Source organism: Lichtheimia ornata (assembly GCF_029851405.1).
Source record: "Lichtheimia ornata isolate CBS 291.66 chromosome Unknown scaffold00084, whole genome shotgun sequence".
Lineage (NCBI taxonomy): Eukaryota > Fungi > Mucoromycota > Mucoromycetes > Mucorales > Lichtheimiaceae > Lichtheimia > Lichtheimia ornata.
The window spans coordinates 55434-75318 of record NW_026695404.1 but is presented as its reverse complement, the minus strand read 5'-3'; the positions used below and the strand labels follow the sequence as shown (position 1 = coordinate 75318).

Genomic DNA, 19885 nt, shown 5'->3' with positions numbered 1-19885 from the left:
TGACAAGCTGCCCATGTGATATTTAAATGATGCAGAGAACGAAATTTTTTATCCGCTAGCTACCACTTTACATTCCCCTCTTGCACTCGAGCTAGATCTTGTTTTGTAAATGGAATGTATCTACCGTCTTGTAACCAGTAAACAGCTTGATCTTCAGGGATCTTGTCAATGCCTTCGTTACGAAAAGCTACTTTTTGCTGCTTGAAATTGCCTGTCATATTCATGGATGGCACAAATCGTAGGAATACAGGGATGGCATACTTGGGTAGCTGAGATGCCAAATGATTGTAAAAGTCATCGAAATCGAGTTGCATGCCTTGACGTAAAATTAATGCAGCCATGCCTATGTACACACACATCACATGAGTTTTGGGCGTATCATCGAAGGTCATGCATCACATTTACATACCCGCTCTTCCTGACATGTGTGGAACAGCAACACCAAATACGTTGGCCTCTGCAATTGCAGGATGCTTGCATATGGCTTGAGTTACCTCGGTCGTTGCTACATTTTCAGACTACGTACGTCGCTTTTAGTACTTGCCATGGTGATGGTCAACAACTAGTAACCATGACAACTTACTTTCCAGCGGAAGGTGTCTCCTAAGCGATCCACGAAAAAATACATGCCTTCCCTATTTCTCTTTAACAAATCACCGGTGCGAAAGTAGCTTCAAGAGACGTTGTCATGTGAGATTGATGCCAAGGTTACAAGTATTCACACTTACATGTCACCCTTTTTAAATGCGTTTTGGATCAGCTTTTTATCCGTGGCCTTTTTGTTCTTGTAATAGCCATCAAATCCAGATCGGCCACCTTGACCTGTTAGCCCAACAAGCATCTCGCCTGGTTCCATGTAATCGCACTACGAGAGGTGAGTATTCAGCCAAACTGGTATGTCATATTGAAACTTACGGGGATACAAAAACCTTGAGCATCTCGAATAGGATCTTCGGTAACAGGATCAACCTTTACAAGCTTCAGGTCTTGTCTCAAAAGCTGTATTAACGGCCCAAAGTAGCCAACAGCACCTGCTGTTCGTTCATTCTTGTTGATGTTAAAAAGACCACCAGGCCCTTCGCTTGCACCATAGAATTCATCCACCTCCTCAACGTGGAATCTAATGTATAAAGCAATACACGTTACCCTATGCTTTCTATGATACCCTTGTTCTTTTTACCTTTGACGGAACGCATTCCAAATATCGGGTGCCATGCCATTCCCAAAGAATAAACGCACTTTATGCTTATCTTCAAGCGGATGATGAGGCTGATTCATCAAGTAGCGACAAAGCTCACCGACATACTTTTTTCCAAATCAGTTCATGGTATCCATGCATATTGACGATCAATGATACTTACGTAGCACACGGTGACATTATTGTTGTAAACGTCGTCCCAAAAGCGGGTGGCACTAAATTTGCGTGCCAACACAAATGTACCACCAACATGGAGGCATTTCCCCATGGCCATGTACACTATGATGCGATGAGTATATAATGCATCATCATAAACATGCTTTACTACTTACATCCAGTGGCATGGTATAATGGAAGGCAACAATAAGTCACGTCATTTTCGGATAATCTTGAGAGCGCTGCTGCACCCCAAATGATGCCTGAATGTGTACAATAACAAGGTCAGCACACCGCTCGCTGTATAACACACATACAATGATGATCTCCTTTACCATTTAAACGCGCGTGTTGTACAATGGCTGCCTATATACAATGATATCAATGGTAAGTTTTTGTCGTATGCGATATGAATAAATGTGAGATGCTAACCTTTGGCATGCCTGTTGTGCCACTACAAGACGAGGTGTTCATTGATTAGTCACTTCATCTTCCCATTCCTCTTTTACCGGTGTATACCTTGTATAGATCAAGAAGCAAACATCCTTGATACCAATTCCTTTAAGCAAATGCTCACTTGGATCCTCGGCAGAATAGTGTCGTAGCCTGCTGGGAACAAGTGCAGGAGCAAGCTGACATGTAGCTTCTTCAAATTCGGTCGCTTCTCCATAAGCTGCCAATTGCACGCCACCCTCATCCTGAGCTGCTTGAGCTATTGTTGCCACTTGGTCTTCAAACATGGGATCGAACAAAAAGATCTTTGATTTTGCTACTGTCAAGCAATGCAACAAGGCATCACCCGAAAGGTTGTAATTGATCAAGGAAGGGATGGCACCAATCTTGCTGATAGCCCAAAAAGCGATAAGGAACGTTGGATGATTTTGATGCATCATGCAAATGATATCCCCCTTTCGGACATTTTGATCCAAAAGCCAGTGCGACTATAAACGTCATAGACCCTATGAGCAACACGTGGTGGGTGTTTCATTGTTTGCAATAACATACCAAACGATTCGATGCTTTGAGGGAAACAAAGAAAGAAGGGTTAATAATGGGTAAACAATGATCACCTCCTGCGCCTCTTTATTACTTACCCACTTCCAGCTGTCGATACGTATACTTTCTTCCTTCAAAAACAAGAAAGACGCGATCGGGGGTGGCTTTAGCCTTGTCTCGAAAATGGTAGTAGATGTGCTCACGATCCTTGGCTTCGGCTGCTTGATGTCTACAAGCAATAGGTTACATACCATTGTATTGCATAGGGAATGCATTACAACTTACTTTTTCAATACGGAGTACACTGACTTTAGCATATGCATGTCATATCGAATAGCATACTTTGCATCCAAGTACATGGCACCTAGAGCACCAATCGTAGCGATCGTACCTTTTTTTCCAATTATCAGTATTTTGGTTTGATAAAAGTATACGTGCATGTTACCTAATCCCATGTGTGAAGAGAATAACGAAAGAAGAGGTGTAAACGGATAGCGATGGTAGGTGGATGATAAAGAAAAAAGGTGTATGTGATTAGTGGTCAATTTCTCACATCCACGACGCTCTCTTTTTCGGAAATTGATCATTCACACGGACTCAGAAACGGAGTCAGCAAAAAGTAGTACAGCACACATTGGCAGGATTTAATAATAAGATGAGATAAACAAAGCTATTGAACCTGAATTGTACAAGGTTTTTCAGGGACTGTACTAGTGGATGCCAGGGGTGGAGTGGCTGTTCCTTTGCAATCCTTTTTGTTGTAGACTAGATGGGTCTGTTCACGAATAAGCGCCAATAACCTCTTGTGAGCTTCTTGACGATGATGATGACGATCCTTAGTTTCCTTTGCTGGTGATGAAGTGGATGGGTAAAGTTGTTGTTCCGATGCAAGGGTCATCTCAGACATGTCGCTGGCTAGCATATCAATCACATCTTCACGCTTGGTGGCACCTCCACCCTCAACCTTCTTATCACCCTTCTCTGATGTTGATGATGATGATGATGATGATGAGGCTGTAGATGACTTTTTCTTGAGAGTCGACGTTGACTTTTCTGGTTTGCCACTCATGAAGTTCATAGCAGTACGCATTTCGGGTTGCAAGCTATAGTCGTAGGCAGCCATGTCCGGCATAGCTGCAAGGTGATCCCGTCGACTTGTAATGCTACTATCAGGTGTCGGGTATGAATACACATAATGGTCGTTGGCAGCAGGAAGAGGAGCACCACCACCACCATTATTGATATAACCAATATGAGCGTATGGGTTGGTGTCTGCGACTGGTGTGGATTGTGGATAAGGAGCATTCTCTTCAAACGATGATAATGGCATTGGTACATCCGTTTCTGCTTGATGTGATAAACCAGCAAGCCAACTGTCAAAGTGAGATAATTGCTCATCATTGGTGACAGGCAATGCCAAGTCCCTTGGTTCGACAGCACCCATATCCAACATGTTTTGTATTGTATCAAGATGGTGTGCAAGACCTATAAAAGAATCGATCAGCATCACGTGTATATACGTATCCATGGCAACCACGTCGTTACATACCTTGATTGTAAGTAGGATATTGTATGGGAGTCATGGATTGGTTTACAGGTTGTTGTTGTGGATAGCTTGTTTGGGATGGTACGATGGGAGGCTTCTCATAGTAATCTGCATACATGGGATGATGATGATGATGATGATATTGTTGTGTAGGAAAAGAGGCTGATGTCGGGCTTGAAGGAGAAGGGGCTGCTGCCATATTGTAAGGATAATGTTGGTCAAGACCTACAACAATAGATTGATGAGTACATCACGTGCCGATCATTCTTTCAATCATCATACCATCAGAAGCGGCGCTGGGAGAGGGTGAATGTGTGACACTGGGTGGAGGCGAGAGTGGGATCGTTTGATACAAGGGACCCAAGTAGCTGTTGTGATGTTGTTGTTGAGGGGCAAGAGGTGTATGACCAGGTGCTGTAGTTGATGTCTTTTCCTGCATATGGGTTTTGCCATGCTTTTTAAGGTCTTGTGGACGCTTGAAGGACTTGTCACAGAGCTGGGATAGAAGTAGTACGTCTATTAGAAAAAGGCACACACCATTTACCATACAAGGAACATTTACCGTGCAACGATGAGGTTTGAGTGGAACATGGACACGCAAATGACTTGTAATGTGATCTCGTTTGACAACCGTAACGTCGCATTCGTTCCAATGGCAGGTCAAGCAGAGATTGCCTGTTGATTTGCGGCCGACATGGTCGTTTGTGAGGTGTGCATAGAGTAGTTCAGCGTCGGGAAAGGTGCTTGTGCAGTCTCCCCAGTGGCAAGTAAATGTAGAATCATCCATAGCGACAAGAGAGAATAAAATAGAAAGAAATGAGAAACGGGACGATCTTCAGCCCAAGATGGTCTTGTTCTTTTTTTATGGCCGGATCAATATATGGAGAGTAAGCAAATGAACTATGTCTTGGCATTGTATCAGTCAGTATGTCTTTGTGTCACCTTGAGGATCCTAAATAAAACGATCATCCTGCCGGCAAATGCACCCACTTTTTGCTGCGAACAAGCTTGGCATACATATATCACTTGTTCCCATTAGCGCGGGAATAGCATCATCATCGCCTTTTTACTGGCACACAACTTCTTGGCTGAATCCATGATCATCCCCTACAACTTCTTCTTCTTCCTATTATCCATCAACAACATTATTGTTCATATGAATGCATCTACTTCTACCTATTCATGCTTTATTATATCATCAATGCATAAAAAAGTACTAACTAGACACACTGATAGGTGAGACAAGGTATCAATATTGATAAGGAAAGCTACATCATCAATAATGAAAGTGATATCATCATAGAGAGAATGAATCTACATGTACGTTTATGCGAGCCAATGAGAGAGTGGCTTAGAGTAAGGGGGTGGTTGGAGTTTTGGGGGTGGGAGTGAATTGGGTGCGGTGGGACCAACTATTGTGGTAGTGCGGGCAGTAGGTGAATCCTCCTCTTACACCGTCAAGTATAACGTATGTAATCCATCGAATCATCCATCCATCCATCCATCCATCGATGAATCTCATGTAATATTCATTTTTATTAGCATGTCTTCGAAAACGCCATTGTCTTACGCTGCCCTCATCCTCAAGGATGACAACGTCGAGATCTCGGTATGCGCTATTTCTACTACTATTTTTGTCATGCCTGTTCCAATTTACAACACCCATTTTTATATAAAGGCTGACAAGCCTTGCATCTTTACTAAAGGCTGCTGGCTTCACCGAAATCGAGCCTATCTGGTTCTCTTTACGCCAAGGCTCTTGAAGGCCAAGATTTGAAGGAGCTTATGGGGGTGGGTTGGAGTTTTGGGGGGTGGGAGTGGAATTGGGTGCGGTGGGACCAACTATTGTGGTAGTGCGGGCAGTAGGTGAATCCTCCTCTTACACCGTCAAGCATAACGTATGTAATCCATTGAATCATCCATCCATCCATCCATCCATCGATGAATCTCATGTAATATTCATTTTTATTAGCATGTCTTCGGAAAACGCCATTGTCTACGCCGCCCTCATCCTCAAGGATGACAACGTCGAGATCTCGGTATGCGCTATTTCTACTACTACTTTATCATGCTCGTTCCACTTACAACACCCATTTTTTATATAAAGGCTGACAAGCTCCAGACCCTTACCAAGGCTGCTGGCTTCACCGAAATCGAGCCTATCTGGTTCTCTCTTTACGCCAAGGCTCTTGAAGGCCAAGATTTGAAGGAGCTTATCTGGAACGTTGGTGCTCCTGCTGCTGGTGCCGCTGCTGGTGCCGCTGCTGGTGGTGCTGCCGCTGCTGACGAAGCCAAGGAAGAAGAGAAGAAGGAAGAGGAGAAGGAGGAGTCTGATGAGGACATGGGCTTCGGTAAGGAATAAGACGAATACACATGGATGATGATGATGCTGATACACATTTCATTATAGGTCTCTTTGACTAAACTCGTTATTTGTTCCCTTTCGAATAAATCAATCATTCATTGCTCTCCTTACAATCCTTCGAATGTTGCTATTGTTGTTGTTGTTTATTGAAATGGGACTATGCTTCTGCTGCTGCTGCTGCTGCTACTCTCTATATTACAGGGCACCTGCTCTTCGTAACTTGCGACGTTCCTCGAGCTATGATATCATCATCACCCTGTTAGTCTCCCTTGTCCCTTTGAATCTGTTTTTGTCATTGTACTTGCCCACTTCTTTTTACATTCTCGGTATTGCAAAAAGTAATATTCGCATTTCGACTTGTCGTAATTGTTCTTGTCGAGGCATTTCATACTTTGCTTTTCTTCCAATGCACAGGCATTCATATACTTTGTCGTCTCCTTCTTTTTGAACTTGTCGTTAAAGTCAGGGGGCGTGGATGGATCATCAAAAGTTGGTTTGGGTGGTGGCGGTGGTGGTTTAGTGAGAGGCATAGTTGTATTGGTGAAAGAAAGAAAGCAAGATGAAATGACACAGCAACCACAGACGCGCTTCAAAATCATACCTTGGCTGACATGCTCACATTCAAACCACACGCCTAAACACATCAATTGTGGTCAATGATGAAAAGTGGACATCTTACTTTTATTCATGGTCGTGTCGTACTTGGGAAAGCTCAATAATGGTCTCGTTTTACAGCCATCATTTCTCTCGCTATCCCCAACCTGATATTAAACATGATACCTATCTTACAACATTGCAATCACAAAAAAGAGAGGGGCATGTATTACATTCGACGCTATGATAAGATGCAAGCTCGAAATAAAGAGCAAGGTATATGAATACATCCTTTGTTCAAGACACAATGAATCAATCAGACCCCTTCTTTTCCTCTCTTTTTCCTTTATTACAGCATATACAAGTGGTTGTCCTTTTGCAATCATGTCTACACGACGAAATCCAACAAAGGAAGAAGGAAGGTCTCATAGAACCTTAGCGATGGTTGGCTAACGCAATGAGGTATCCGCTAAAGTAATCCTTTAATCCAACATCATCATTCACAAGTGGTATATTGAGAAGTATAACTAATTCCTCTAATGGGGGTGGTACATCGATTAGGAAAGTCTCTATCCTTTGCGGGATCATTGTGTAAAGATGAAATGGATACCGTGAGGTGGCTATTTATTCAACAACCAAAAATCTAAAACTCGCAAGTTGCCATTGGTCTCCATGTATAATCTTAATACGGACCGCATTTGAGCTGCAGCGTTGACATCTCTGCCAAGGAACTATAGGCAACCATATATTAGCTGATGCTTCACAAAACTACAAGGAACTTACCCCGTGTTCATTACAACGCTTCACTGCATAAATGAGATTACGCCAAGTGTTGTTCCCTAACCAACTTCATATCAATTGCTGAACAACGATCTTCCTTGTACGACCAAAGAAACCTACCGACTGCAAAACGCTGCTGGCATAGATTCGAACGGCCAATCACGACACCACCTTCGTCCTTGCAATGCAGCACTTTCCGACCTCTGTTGCCTTGGGCAGTCTGTACCCGATTCCTCGTCTTTCTATGTTTTGAATAAAAGAGCCTATTTCGACAGGTGATGCTCGTCCGGAATTCATCGATGAAAATGACCAATGCCTGTCTGCAAAGTCTTTTGATAAACTCCTATACAGTAAATGGTAAAGATGAGCATTGAGAAAACCAACTTTCAATGTAGCTTACCCAATGGGGAAGTGGCGCATAACCACGCATATGCCCAAGACTGGCATCTCCATAAGCAACAATCGTTTCTTGCTCAGGCCGTTGCCACCCGACTTCTCGTCTTCTAAACCTCCGCATGCCTCTCCTTTTTGATTTAGATGTTCGATAATCACGCAAGGCCAGTTCGATCCATGGCAAGGAAGGATATCACTTTCGTAGAGTCCAGGCTCATAGTTGCTCTCATTCATCCTCTCCAAAGAAAGAATGATCCCCAATCCTTCCAATCATTATCCCACCTCATGAAAAGAAATCCTCAAGGGAAAGAACGAGCCTATCACGAGAAGAGCGTGTTGGTTAAACACATTCACAAGCTGTTGCAAATCCCCTTTTACCTCAACACGGTGACCATGTTCTTCCAAAAATCCATCGTCATCGACCCATCCTCAACTCAACGCAGGCCTATAGAGGAGCCCTGGACGCGTTCCAAGAAACTTTTCCAGCACACTTGGCTAGTGCAGAGCGACGCAGCGACCACTTGATACAGGCTGGGACTTGAACCCAAAGAGATGCTGATGATGCCCCCAAGTTGCATTGCCTGAACAAAGAAACCTATTCAATTCATTATTAGCACACACACAATAAACACCCTTTTCATTGTTGTTTCATTGTACTTGCCTTTTCCATATACACAAAGACCCGTTGTTGTTGGTTACTGGAAACCGAAAACCATGGTGTAGTAGTGTAGTTGAGCCGAAACAAAACGCCAAACGAGCCAACGCCTTGAGACCAAACTTGCCCTCTATACAAGCTAACACGTCAATGGAACAAGTTCTTCTGCAACAATGCACTTTGAATGTACCTGTTGACACCAAGCGTAGAGCGGGAATAGCAACGAGCAAAAGGAAGCAACAACATCGCCATGGCAACCACCAACCACCCACCACGCTCATTCCTCAGCATTTGGACACACACTCACTCCCTGACAATGCATGTTCAGAACTACATTAACACCTCACAGTCAACAAGAGCACTCTTTGTTAACACGTTACCTTGATTGGAATGTCGTGATTGGGGTAAAAGTAGAGGAGGGAGAAAAAGAAGAGAAAGCGTTGTCTCAAAGTCGTGGAGCTGCTGTACCCCAAGTTTAAATCCCCCCTACTGCTATTACACTGAGGCCACTCATCAATTACCCTATACACACCATCCACCCATCGTCATCATCACCCTCACATTAGACAATAGGTACACGTAAATAAAAGAAATGATCCTCACGTATAGCAAAAGGGTGTGTGCCATTTTGCACTTTACATGATAACGATGATCCAACAACAGCCATTACCTTACTACCATGTTAGCTCGAATCAATGGGAGGAATGGGCTATTGGCTGGCAGTTTGCAAAATGATTTTTGTGAAATTGGATGATGTTTTGTGTTTGAGCGCAACTTAACCAAATCCACTCGGATCAAGGAAGTTGAATGATGGGCATGCTGGGCTGGAGCAGGACAATCGTTCGTGTGCATTGGATTGGGCAACAATGGAGAATGGGAGGACTAGGTTATTAGCTGGCATTTTTAACTATTCCTAAATTGTGTACAAGAATCATGCATCGCCTGTGCTGAATGACTCAAGTTACACCAACACGCCCTCTGCATCTGTTGCCATATTATAGTCATACTACTTTACATTAAACTAAGGCCACTTCTCATATAGCATCACGCTTACAAAGATAAAGGTGCCTGTATCTCCAAACTTTACAATGAAACGTGGGGTTTTTATTAGAGCAATGGGCTCGGCTTGGTCAACAGCACCTTGTGTGAAAGTTTCACGATCAAGCTTGCCAATCCCAGATTTCGCAATGTCGCCACCAGCCAAACTGGATCCAGGGGTCGACCTCTTCGACGACGACGACCAAAAAATATTTTTTAGGCTGTTTGCGACATTGAACGCGAAACTGGCACCCAAGGTGCAGTTGGGCAAGCCGAGCACATTGCTCTAATAAAAACCCCACGTTTCATTGTAAAGTTTGGAGATACAGGCGTCTTTATGTTTGTAAGCGTGATGCTATATGAGAAGTGGTCTTTGTTCATTGCCAAGTAGCTAGACCCTGGAGAGCCAAAGATGCAGAAGGATCTCTTTGGGTAACTCAGCTAAAAAGTCAGGACTTCAGGGACAATGCATGACAGGTACGCAACCCTCACTTTCATGTCATACATTGGCAGTTAATAGCCACTTTTGTGCATTCCCAACTTTTGTGCATTCTATTGTAGGTGGACGATGCTCCTGCTCTAGCCATTCATTTCCATGATTAAAGTAGGTTGATCCGAGCTGATTTGGTTGAGTTACGCTCACACAAGATTACATCGGTTGAGCTACATCGAGCGTGCTTTATGTCCAGAGTGATGTAATCTCTCTTTGACCACAGCTCAGTCAAATCAGCTCGGATCAACCTACTTTAATTATGGAAATGAATGTCTAGAGCAGGGGCATCGTTCCCATGCAGTGGATCTCGCAACAACGGTGATTGGATAAAAGTGGCCGTTAGCTAGCAATATATGCCTGTTCCTAGATGATCTATAAAGTAACTATACATTGACCCTTTCATTCATGCAAACGTAGCTGTGTTACACAACACGACCCTCTGCATCTTTTGCTCTGTCAGGGTCCATCTACTTGACAATGAACAAAGACCACTCTTCATATAGCATCACGTTTACAAACATAAAGACAGCCATATCTCAAGATTTCACAATGAAACGTGGGGTTTTGAATAGAGCAATGGGCTCGGCTCGGCCAACAGCACCTTGTGTGAAAGTTTCGCGTTCAATGTCGCAAACAGCCCAAAAAATATTTTTGGTCGCCGTCGTCGAAGAGGTCGACCCCTGGATCCAGTTTGGCTGGTAGCGACATTGCGAAATCTGGGATTAGCCACGATGAACTTCAAACTTTGACACAAGATTCCTTTGACCCCGACAAGCACGTTGATCTATTAAAGAGCCCACGTTTGATTGTAAAGTTTGGAGATACAGGCACCTTTATGTTTTACATATGCTGTAAGCGTGATGGAGTTGCTTTTTCCTAGTGGATGGTGTCGGCTGCATTAACGGAAAGATGAAGAGCTGAGTGAAACCGCACGTGGTGGTTACACAGACACGTCCTTGACAGGTTGCTACACAAATGGATGATGATGGTGATTGCCTTTTGTGAAGGTACGTAAGTAAAACAGCATCCAACCATGAAGTGTCGAGGTATGTATCACATTTGCATGTAGGAGAAGGTCGAGCTGCATAAACCAATTTGTATATGTAAAAAGATACGTCTACATATTGAATGAGTCACTCATCCTGAAACTCAATGGAGGGATCTCTTCACTTTTTCTCTTCTCAAGTTCATCCCACTCCTCCTTATTGTACGTATCACAAAACCTATATACTTTTTGCATGACCGATAACCGAACCACCTTTATTATTCCATCTTCGAAGCAATAGTATGTAATCCACAAGCTAGCAACCTCCAACAAGCGTGTAATAAATAAACAATGCTTTATTTCATCCAGCTATCTTGCTATGTACTGTACATCGCCACCACCATCCTCGTAGTCGTCCTCCGTCATCATTCGTACTCGTACTCGACACCAGTCGTCAATCTCATCCGTCACACCAACATCCAAAAATACACAAGTTGAAAAGAATGGGATCTTGCAGGCTTCCTTTTGAATCTCGCTGTCGTCATCATTGTCATTGTTGTAGATGGGGTGATCATCGTAATCGTCATTGTTGTGAATGTGGTAATCATCGTAATCGTCATCTCTACAAATAAGAAAGCAGGCAAGTTAGACCATCTGGTACCGGAATGATGACGATTTGGTATACCGTTAGGCGATCCTCTCAAAGGAAGAAAGCAAATCAGAAGGAATTCACAAACCAAATCACCACCATACGAGCAACGTTGGGCGATCCCTTGTTCTTGAGAAGGCACTGCACGAATCACGCAAGGCCAGTTCGATCCATGGCAAGGAAGGACATCACTTACATAGAGTCCAGGCTCATAGTTGTCCTCGTTCATCCTCCCCAAAGAAAGAATGATCCCCAATCCAATCCTTCCAATCATTTTCCCACTTCATAAAAAGAAATCCTCAAGGGAAAGAACGAGCCTATCACGAGAAGAGCGTGTTGGTTAAACACATTCACAAGCTGTTGCAAATCCCCTTTTACCTCAACACGGTGACCATGTTCTTCCAAAGATTCATCGTCGTCGACCCATCAACTCAACGCAGGCCTATAGAGCCCTGGACGCGTTCCAAGAAGCTTTTCCAGCACACTTGGCTAGTGCAGAGCGACGCAGCGGCCACTTGATACAGGCTGGGACTTGAACCCAAAGAGATGATGATGCCCCAAGTTGCATTGCCTGACCAAAGAAACCTATTCAATTCATTATTAGCACACACACACAATAAACATCCTTTTCATTGCTTGTTTCATTGTACTTGCCTTTTCCATATACACAAAGACCCGTTGTTGTTGGTTACTGGAAACCGAAAACCATGGTGTAGTATAGTTGAGCCGAAACAAAACGCCAAACCAGCCAACGTCTTGAAACCAAACTTGCCCTTTATACAAGCTAACACGTCAATGGAACCAGTTCGGCTGCAACATTGGACTCTGAATGTACCTGTTGACACCAAGCGTAAGGCGGGAATAGCAACGGACAAGAAGAAACAACGATATCGCCATGGCAACCACCAACCACCAACCACGCTCATTCCTCAGCATTTGGACACACACTCACTCCCTGACAATGCATGTTCAGAACTACATTAACACCTCACAGCCAATAAGAGCACTCTTTGATAATACATTACCTTGATCGAGATGTCGTGAATGGAATAAAAGCAGAGAAGTGAGAAAGAGAAGAGAAGCGTTGTCTCAAGTCGTGGAGCTACCGGCCCCCAAGTTTAAATCCCCTACTGCTATTACACTGAGGCCATCAATGACCCCACATACACCATCCACCCGTCATGATCATCACCCTCACGATAGACAACAGGTACACGCAAATAAAAGAAATGATCCTCACGTATAGCAAAAGGGTGTGTGCCATTTTACACTTTACGTGATGATGATGATCCAACAACAGCCATTGCCCTTATACTACCAGGTTACCTCGAATCATGAAAGTTCAATGAAACAGAGGTGGTCTCTAGATGGATAAAGCAAAGGGTTGCGAGTTCCTGTAAAGATGAATACTACATGCAATGCAAGATCATTACTCCATAGGTGGTGTTAAGCCATTCATCGAAGCGAGCTGCAGTATGTAGTTATCATTATTACCCCATCATGGTGTTTTTTATTACCACGCAAAGGATTGTTGACTATAACACAAGATACAAAAGTAGCATAACTAAGAAACAACATGAAAGAGTGGAAGGATGCGATGACACAGTAGAAGAAGAAGACGATGCATCTGGATCATCTATATTACCGTTTTTGGATCGATCGGTGCCATTGTTGTTATTGTAGATCACTGAACCTTTAGAAACAACAACGGATGAGTTGACAGCAGGAGCAAAACCAATACGATTACGATCCATATCAAAAACGAGATACAGTGATCGTAAAATTGAATCACCCACAAGGATCATGCTCGATGTACTGAGAGATGCCGTGCTGTCACCTACCCATGGGGCTATACCAAACATGCACAGCTCGGCGTCATCCAATGAATCCGAATCAAGAGGAATGATCAAGTCACGTGCAGCAAGGCTTATTCGCATGAGGCTTGATTGTGCTCGAAGATGAGATCCTATCCCAAATTCCACACGCCGGTCCGTTTTCTTGAGGTCACAATTGATAATAAAGATACCCGATGTGGCATCCAAAATGACATTGTTGTTGGATCCTGCTACCGCAAGCACAATTTGTTCGGCTAATGCAGGTGCCATGTACGTAAGCGTGGTGCCTGTGTCGATAATCACGCCGCGTGTATCTGAAAATCGTTCATTCATTAAGGGCGGGGAGTCGTTGGCATTGTTATCCAGCACACGAATTGCTTGACCATACACCATCCAATAGGCATAAAAGCTGTGTGATGAACCGAGACCCCCTAATCGTGCTACAGGGGCATACAATAATTGTCCATTGTACTTGCTTTCATCAATGCCTCCAAAGATGATTTCGCCAGCCCAACCATCGTCATAAATAGATCCCATGTAAATAGAAAACAATGGCTGTGGGATGAGTCCTCGTTTGGCAAGGCTAAACACAAAGGGGTCGTATGCATGCTCAGAGGAGGTAAGTTCAGGATATCCAATACCGAGTATCCCATTAGCCGCCACAGGATCATCCTCATCCTCATCCAAAATTTCAAACGTTGCATCGTCAGGCATTAAAATGACATTCTCAGTGACTTTTACAAGTCCAAATTGTTGTCGATCCACTCGTGCACCACCAATCTCGACCGTATCTATCGCATAGGTCCCATTGGCACTCCCTGTACCATAGGCAATATCAAATTCTTCTTGCGTCTCCATAAATGTACTTGATAAGCTGTCATTGTATCGTGTGTATGGACATGATTCCTTTGGACATGTTATTGATGGCACCCACAAATCTGCGCTGGGAAGGTACATACATTTTGCATAAGACATGAGAATTTCCTTTTTCTTGATCTATATCCGTCACACAAACAAATAATGGTTTTTACCTGCCAGTATCAAGGGCAACAAGAAACTTTTGGGCTGGGGTGCCTACGCCCACGGTAACCAAGTATTCGGATCCTGCATCATTGTAAAGGCTTGCTTTGCTTTTGTTTGTGTTGTTTGCTGATGATGTCGATCTAATATCCAGGCTTTTTGTTTGATAGGAAGAGAATCGTTTGCTTTTCCATGCATGATGCTTGTATAGCGGTAGTCGAATGGTGTCAGCATCTAATAACTTTGAAACAGCTAATAATAAAAGGAGCACACAGTGGATTGCTCCAGCAGGCATTATTTAGAGAAGAAAAGAAGTATTGTAAAAGAAAGAACGGGTGGTTGTATTGTGTCAAGTATGGATGGATGACGGTGATCAAGCATAAACTGGGTGTGATGTATGTAGGGATCTTCCGGCTATCTCATATGAGCTATTTTTGCTAATCGGCCCTACATACTTCCATCATAAGGTTTTCATTCATGCGTGTAGTATTTTGATCCTCATATTGAAGATAGTAAAACTTTGCTCGTTGTTGATAGAGGTTTATATAGACTCTGCTTTTGAGATCGTTAATGAAAATGTGGCGTTGGCATATCTTTCATTAAGATGTGCAGGCCCGCAAACATGACCGAAAGTAGGTTCTCTGGCATAGTAGGGGTATACATTGCAAGGTTTAAATGTCATCATTAGCCGATGCAGCATGACCTATAGCAGGATCGAAAATAGAAACATAATGCCATGTTGTTTATTTTACATGTCCCATTTCCATGATGTCTAAAAGTACACATGATATAGGTAGTAGTAGGTGTATCCATTTCCTCCTCTCCTTATAACCATGCAATCGTGTATCCAATGAGAGTGGTGGCGATGAGTACAGTTGTTGATGATAGTAATGGCGATGATGATGATGATGGAGCCGCCGCTGACGTTGTTCCTACACCATTCACTGTGCCTCCTACGTTGTTGGCAGTGGCAAATCCAATTTGGTTGTTACCAATATCAAAGACAAGATACGCCGTGCGTAGAACCGAGTCACCGATGAGAATCATATTGCTTGAAGAAGACGATGATGATGTCTGGTGACTTGATCCTAGAGGGGCAATACCCAACATACAACTCATGGCTGTATCAATTGAATTGGTATCGAGTGGGATCACCAGCTGTGACACGGGGACGGTGATGGTAAGTGGGTTATTGGAAGCACTGCTAGAATCTGACATTTGGATCTCGAGCGTAGTGCCTTGTTGTGCTGCCTTTTTGCATTCCACAATATAGGTTTGCGAAGAAGAATCGAGTGCATAATTGCCACGTCCCACCAAAGCTGATGCTATATTGTCTGCCATGTCGTTTGGGAAATACGTCAAGGTGGTACCTGTATCAATAACGAAGGCCGCCGAGTCACCTGATAAGCTGATTTGTGCCGATGAATGATTGTCGTTGCTAGAGACTTGGATCCCTTGTCCATGCACCATCCAATAATAGTAATTGTTGTTGTTGCCAGCTCGTTTCTTTAGGGGAATAGAAGATGTGCTGATCTGTGCAACAGGGATGTAGGTAATATTGCCAGTGTACTTGCTGCTGTCAATCCCACCAAAGATCACCTCGCCAGCCCATCCATCCGCTGAAGCGCTGTTCATGTATACTGAAAACAAATGCTGTTGGATCAAGTTTTGTTCCACCAAGTTGAATACGAAAGGGTTGTAGGTAGTGCCCAATTTGTTGGCTGATGCTGTCAATGTTGGATAGCCAAGTCCAAGGATGCCATTGGCAATAGGAGTGCCTTGGTTATCATTATTGGAAGGGCTGCTGCTATCGCTGCCACCCACCACAGTTGGGTTTGTCAAGATATCGCTTGTGCTGGTTCCCAAACCAAATTGCTGATTTTGGACGCTGACACCGCCTATTGTCACTGTATCGGTTGCATAGGTCCCATTCACGCTGCCAATACCATAGACGATGTTGAACGCGCTTTGTGTGTTTTTGAATGTGGAGGAAGCGGACTCGTCAAAGCGTGAATAAGGACATTGGCTTGTCGGACATGCACTAGATGGCACCCAAAGATCCCCGCTAAATAATAGATCAACAACACGCGTCTTTTAGATTCCCTTGTCGTTATCGACCCATGCAACTTTTTCTTTTTTCGCTTTACCTGCCAGTATCCAATGTCACTGTAAAATTTTGTGGGGGAGTGCCAATGGCTACTTGGATAAGATATTCTGAACCTTGGTCATTGTAGAGTTGTGCAGAAAATGAACCATCACGTTTACGACGACTTGAACCATGAGGATGTTGTCGGCGTAAAAGAGGTAAGCGAACAACCGAAGATGGTGTGATGGAAGAAGCGTCAGGCAATGGTGATGCTACGGCCCGAGTGGATGTGATGGCAAAGATGACCAAAAGTGTTGTAAAGCGCATGTTGCTCTTTGGATGATGATGATGATGACGAAAAGAGGGAAAAAGAGAGTGAGGAAGAAAGCCGAAGCATTGCCGTTCCTGTGCAACATGATTTCTTATGATGTGCAAACTAGCCCATTTTGGCCAATTAACGATACTTGTCTCTCCTTTTTCCTTTGATCATAAGCTCCAAATAGGCTTCCATAGTAGTGTCATCGTTGCATCTTGATGTCTCTTCAACGTACGATTGATCCATGTACTGTATAAGGTTGCTGTGGCCCAGTTTCCTTTGGTATTGTTGCAAACCCCCCTTGCTGTATTGGAAATGAGATCTTTTTTCTTGCTATGTTGAGCATTGTTGCCGAATATTGATACATGCAGCACACATGACATATACACTGTATGCATAAATCTGCTGTATTATGTCACTTTGGATCGTATTCCCATACAGCAGGTTGCTGACATTGACAATGGCGGGTGATTGTATGCTGTTGATAGAGTAAATCCATGGAGATGGTGTTATGATGTGGTCGATGATATGGATCAGCTTGTTGATGATGGTAATACATAATCGCTGTTCGTATATTGCAATCGACATGCATGATGGTAAAACGGTTCCCACACCGCGCAAGTACCACGAGTCGATGGTGAAGCCACATGGTTGCTGTTCTTGGCGTCCAGTAGTCCCAACATCATGTGCTTTCAGGGGTAGAAATTAAGGGGCAGATGTGGCTTTCATTATCCTCAACACGGTGGGCACGGAACAACGAAGGGCACCCGATCTCTTTCTCGTTGTCGTTGCATACAAGATAGATGAGATGTTGATTGTGAAAGGTGGTTCAACAACATTTGGGCTGGTGTGTATCCATTATTTTTAGCATGAAAGAGCCCAGTCGTTTAGGGAAGGTGTATGTATGTTGTTGCCGTACAGAGGTCTCGTGGTTGTTTGGCGAAGGCAAAAAGTTGACAGGGCCTTATCCTCCTCTTTTCATTTCGACCATGCGCTGCTGCTGCCGTTGCCTCCACTACCAGCGGTTGTCTCAAACAAAAGCGATGTGTGCTGCTGTATCCACATCCATTTGCCGTTTATTGGTGATAGTGAATAATTGCGCTGTCTACGGTATCATCGTCTAATCATATCAATGGACGAGCCATCCTGCCGATATCATCGCATCATTGCTTGACTTTCGGGAAATAAAGGTCTATAATGCAATACGCGTGTGAGCAACGTGATTTGTCTTGGCAGCAGCAATAGTAAAAATAAAACCTTACCTTGGGTTTCTTGGCGGTTGACGACATGCATCCAATCCCCTGTTGTAATGAAAAAGAAATGAATATTGATGGGTGCCACACTTGAGCCTGCTACTGACCATGCTTTCAGTGACATGCGCATACCAAAATTCGATTCCTGCATCATGTTGATGTTAACGTATGAACACCAAGCGACTATGTTGTTGATGCTACTTACGTCCGCTCAACTTGTCTCTGCATAATGTAATCATGCCAGCCGACTTATCGTCATACATCCGCAAGAATGGTGAATCTATATCGAAAAAATCAGCCTATTATCCAGGGAGTTCCCGATGGATGACATACATACCCAAAAAGTCCTTTTGCAAGCAAGTTGTCACCGCACTTTGAATGTTGTCTTCTTGAGTGATCCTTTGAGCACATTTGGTTGTAATCATTGTGCGCATGATTTGTTCGCCCGTTCCTAAAATGGTCCTCATAAATCAATTTCCAATGTCGTGGACCCTCCAATGTTGTACATTACCTGAAGTACTGCATGCTACAGCTGGCGACTCATCGGTAGCATCTTGAGCCCAACATCCACTTCCATACACCGCAGCCTGATCCAGTAAGTTCATCATTGTAGGTAGCATGATGATTGAATAGGATAACTCACCTCGCCCACTCGTCCAGGAACCTTGAGTGAAATACCACCACTACTAACACCAGCAGCAACATGACCTTCTGAATCCACACCAATGGCACCGACAGTATCATGCACCTCGCATAGCATCGACATGTGCTTCATGTATGTATCAAAGGCTTCCTCTGCAATCAAATTGACGTCCGTATAGAGTCCATGGTGCTTAGCCCAATCGGATGCCCCTTGACCTGTCAACATGATAGGTGGCACACGTCCCAAGGGTAGCAATTGTGTCGAATCATCAGCCAGCTTTTTGGCAGCGAGAATTGGATTCTTGATACCAGTCGTTGCTCCCACTGCACCAAATGCATTCGTTTTGCCATCCATCAAGCTTGCATCACACTCCACAGTGCCATGTAGCGTAAGATTCGATCCATATCCTACATGTATATATATACACCTTGCCTCGTCAACCACAACAGTAAAGACTCTCCCCACTTGTCTATCTATAGACACACTACCTGCATTCGTCGTTGGGTCATCTTCCAGCACAGTAATGGCACGGGCGACTGCATCGGATGCATTGGCACCTTGCTTTAACAACTCCATGGCAGCTTCACATGCCCTAAAGGTATTACCCATGAGCCATTGTCCCTTTGAACGCTGCTGTATTCTTACCTCGCCAACACAGCTCGATAACGTGGTTCTTTGGATCGTGACAAATTCCCTGGCAAGTCCCAATGACAACAAGTCGATCAGCAACATGGGTTGAAGACAAAGAAAGAGATATGAAAAGATACGTGCCTGCACCTACGTGGACGGCTATAAACATTGCATTGGGAATAGTGGGCACACACACACTTGATACAAATGGTCCGAGAGCCACCCCTTTGTCGGAATGATCCGTTCATCCAATG

At 43.8% G+C, this 19885-nt stretch overlaps 8 protein-coding genes across 8 annotated transcripts; 1 reads left to right on the top strand and 7 right to left on the bottom strand.

Annotated features, from left to right (window-relative positions):
• Positions 1 to 59: 59 nt before the first annotated feature.
• Positions 60 to 2805, bottom strand: O0I10_011201 (uncharacterized protein; the record flags this gene model as incomplete). The annotated part of the gene is made up of 15 exons (XM_058491171.1): positions 60 to 343; positions 410 to 518; positions 584 to 671; positions 729 to 865; positions 916 to 1120; positions 1181 to 1305; positions 1362 to 1477; positions 1531 to 1617; positions 1690 to 1720; positions 1787 to 1808; positions 1874 to 2295; positions 2360 to 2373; positions 2449 to 2579; positions 2636 to 2741; positions 2796 to 2805. 15 exons carry the CDS (start codon positions 2803 to 2805, stop codon positions 60 to 62), a joined length of 1887 nt encoding a protein of 628 aa, XP_058338066.1.
• Positions 2806 to 3020: 215 nt separating this feature from the next.
• O0I10_011200 (uncharacterized protein) lies at positions 3021 to 4683 on the bottom strand (the record flags this gene model as incomplete). The annotated part of the gene is made up of 4 exons (XM_058491170.1): positions 3021 to 3835; positions 3900 to 4121; positions 4179 to 4392; positions 4459 to 4683. 4 exons carry the CDS (start codon positions 4681 to 4683, stop codon positions 3021 to 3023), a joined length of 1476 nt encoding a protein of 491 aa, XP_058338065.1.
• A 1186-nt stretch (positions 4684 to 5869) lies between these two features.
• O0I10_011199 (uncharacterized protein) lies at positions 5870 to 6320 on the top strand (the record flags this gene model as incomplete). Its single annotated transcript, XM_058491169.1, has 3 exons — positions 5870 to 5935; positions 6004 to 6247; positions 6307 to 6320. The coding sequence occupies 3 exons, from the start codon at positions 5870 to 5872 to the stop codon at positions 6318 to 6320; spliced, it is 324 nt and encodes a 107-aa protein (XP_058338064.1).
• A 136-nt stretch (positions 6321 to 6456) lies between these two features.
• O0I10_011198 (uncharacterized protein) lies at positions 6457 to 6791 on the bottom strand (the record flags this gene model as incomplete). The annotated part of the gene is made up of 2 exons (XM_058491168.1): positions 6457 to 6498; positions 6567 to 6791. The coding sequence occupies 2 exons, from the start codon at positions 6789 to 6791 to the stop codon at positions 6457 to 6459; spliced, it is 267 nt and encodes an 88-aa protein (XP_058338063.1).
• Positions 6792 to 7475: 684 nt separating this feature from the next.
• O0I10_011197 (uncharacterized protein) lies at positions 7476 to 8152 on the bottom strand (the record flags this gene model as incomplete). The annotated part of the gene is made up of 4 exons (XM_058491167.1): positions 7476 to 7586; positions 7639 to 7694; positions 7756 to 7978; positions 8036 to 8152. 4 exons carry the CDS (start codon positions 8150 to 8152, stop codon positions 7476 to 7478), a joined length of 507 nt encoding a protein of 168 aa, XP_058338062.1.
• Positions 8153 to 13383: 5231 nt separating this feature from the next.
• On the bottom strand, positions 13384 to 14998 carry O0I10_011196 (uncharacterized protein; the record flags this gene model as incomplete). The annotated part of the gene is made up of 2 exons (XM_058491166.1): positions 13384 to 14626; positions 14715 to 14998. 2 exons carry the CDS (start codon positions 14996 to 14998, stop codon positions 13384 to 13386), a joined length of 1527 nt encoding a protein of 508 aa, XP_058338061.1.
• Positions 14999 to 15528: 530 nt separating this feature from the next.
• O0I10_011195 (uncharacterized protein) lies at positions 15529 to 17116 on the bottom strand (the record flags this gene model as incomplete). Its single annotated transcript, XM_058491165.1, has 3 exons — positions 15529 to 15656; positions 15807 to 16768; positions 16851 to 17116. The coding sequence occupies 3 exons, from the start codon at positions 17114 to 17116 to the stop codon at positions 15529 to 15531; spliced, it is 1356 nt and encodes a 451-aa protein (XP_058338060.1).
• Positions 17117 to 18234: 1118 nt separating this feature from the next.
• O0I10_011194 (uncharacterized protein) lies at positions 18235 to 19800 on the bottom strand (the record flags this gene model as incomplete). The annotated part of the gene is made up of 10 exons (XM_058491164.1): positions 18235 to 18297; positions 18368 to 18406; positions 18466 to 18503; positions 18564 to 18638; positions 18696 to 18809; positions 18870 to 18945; positions 19002 to 19408; positions 19490 to 19593; positions 19647 to 19695; positions 19773 to 19800. 10 exons carry the CDS (start codon positions 19798 to 19800, stop codon positions 18235 to 18237), a joined length of 993 nt encoding a protein of 330 aa, XP_058338059.1.
• Between the last annotated feature and the right edge of the window lie 85 nt (positions 19801 to 19885).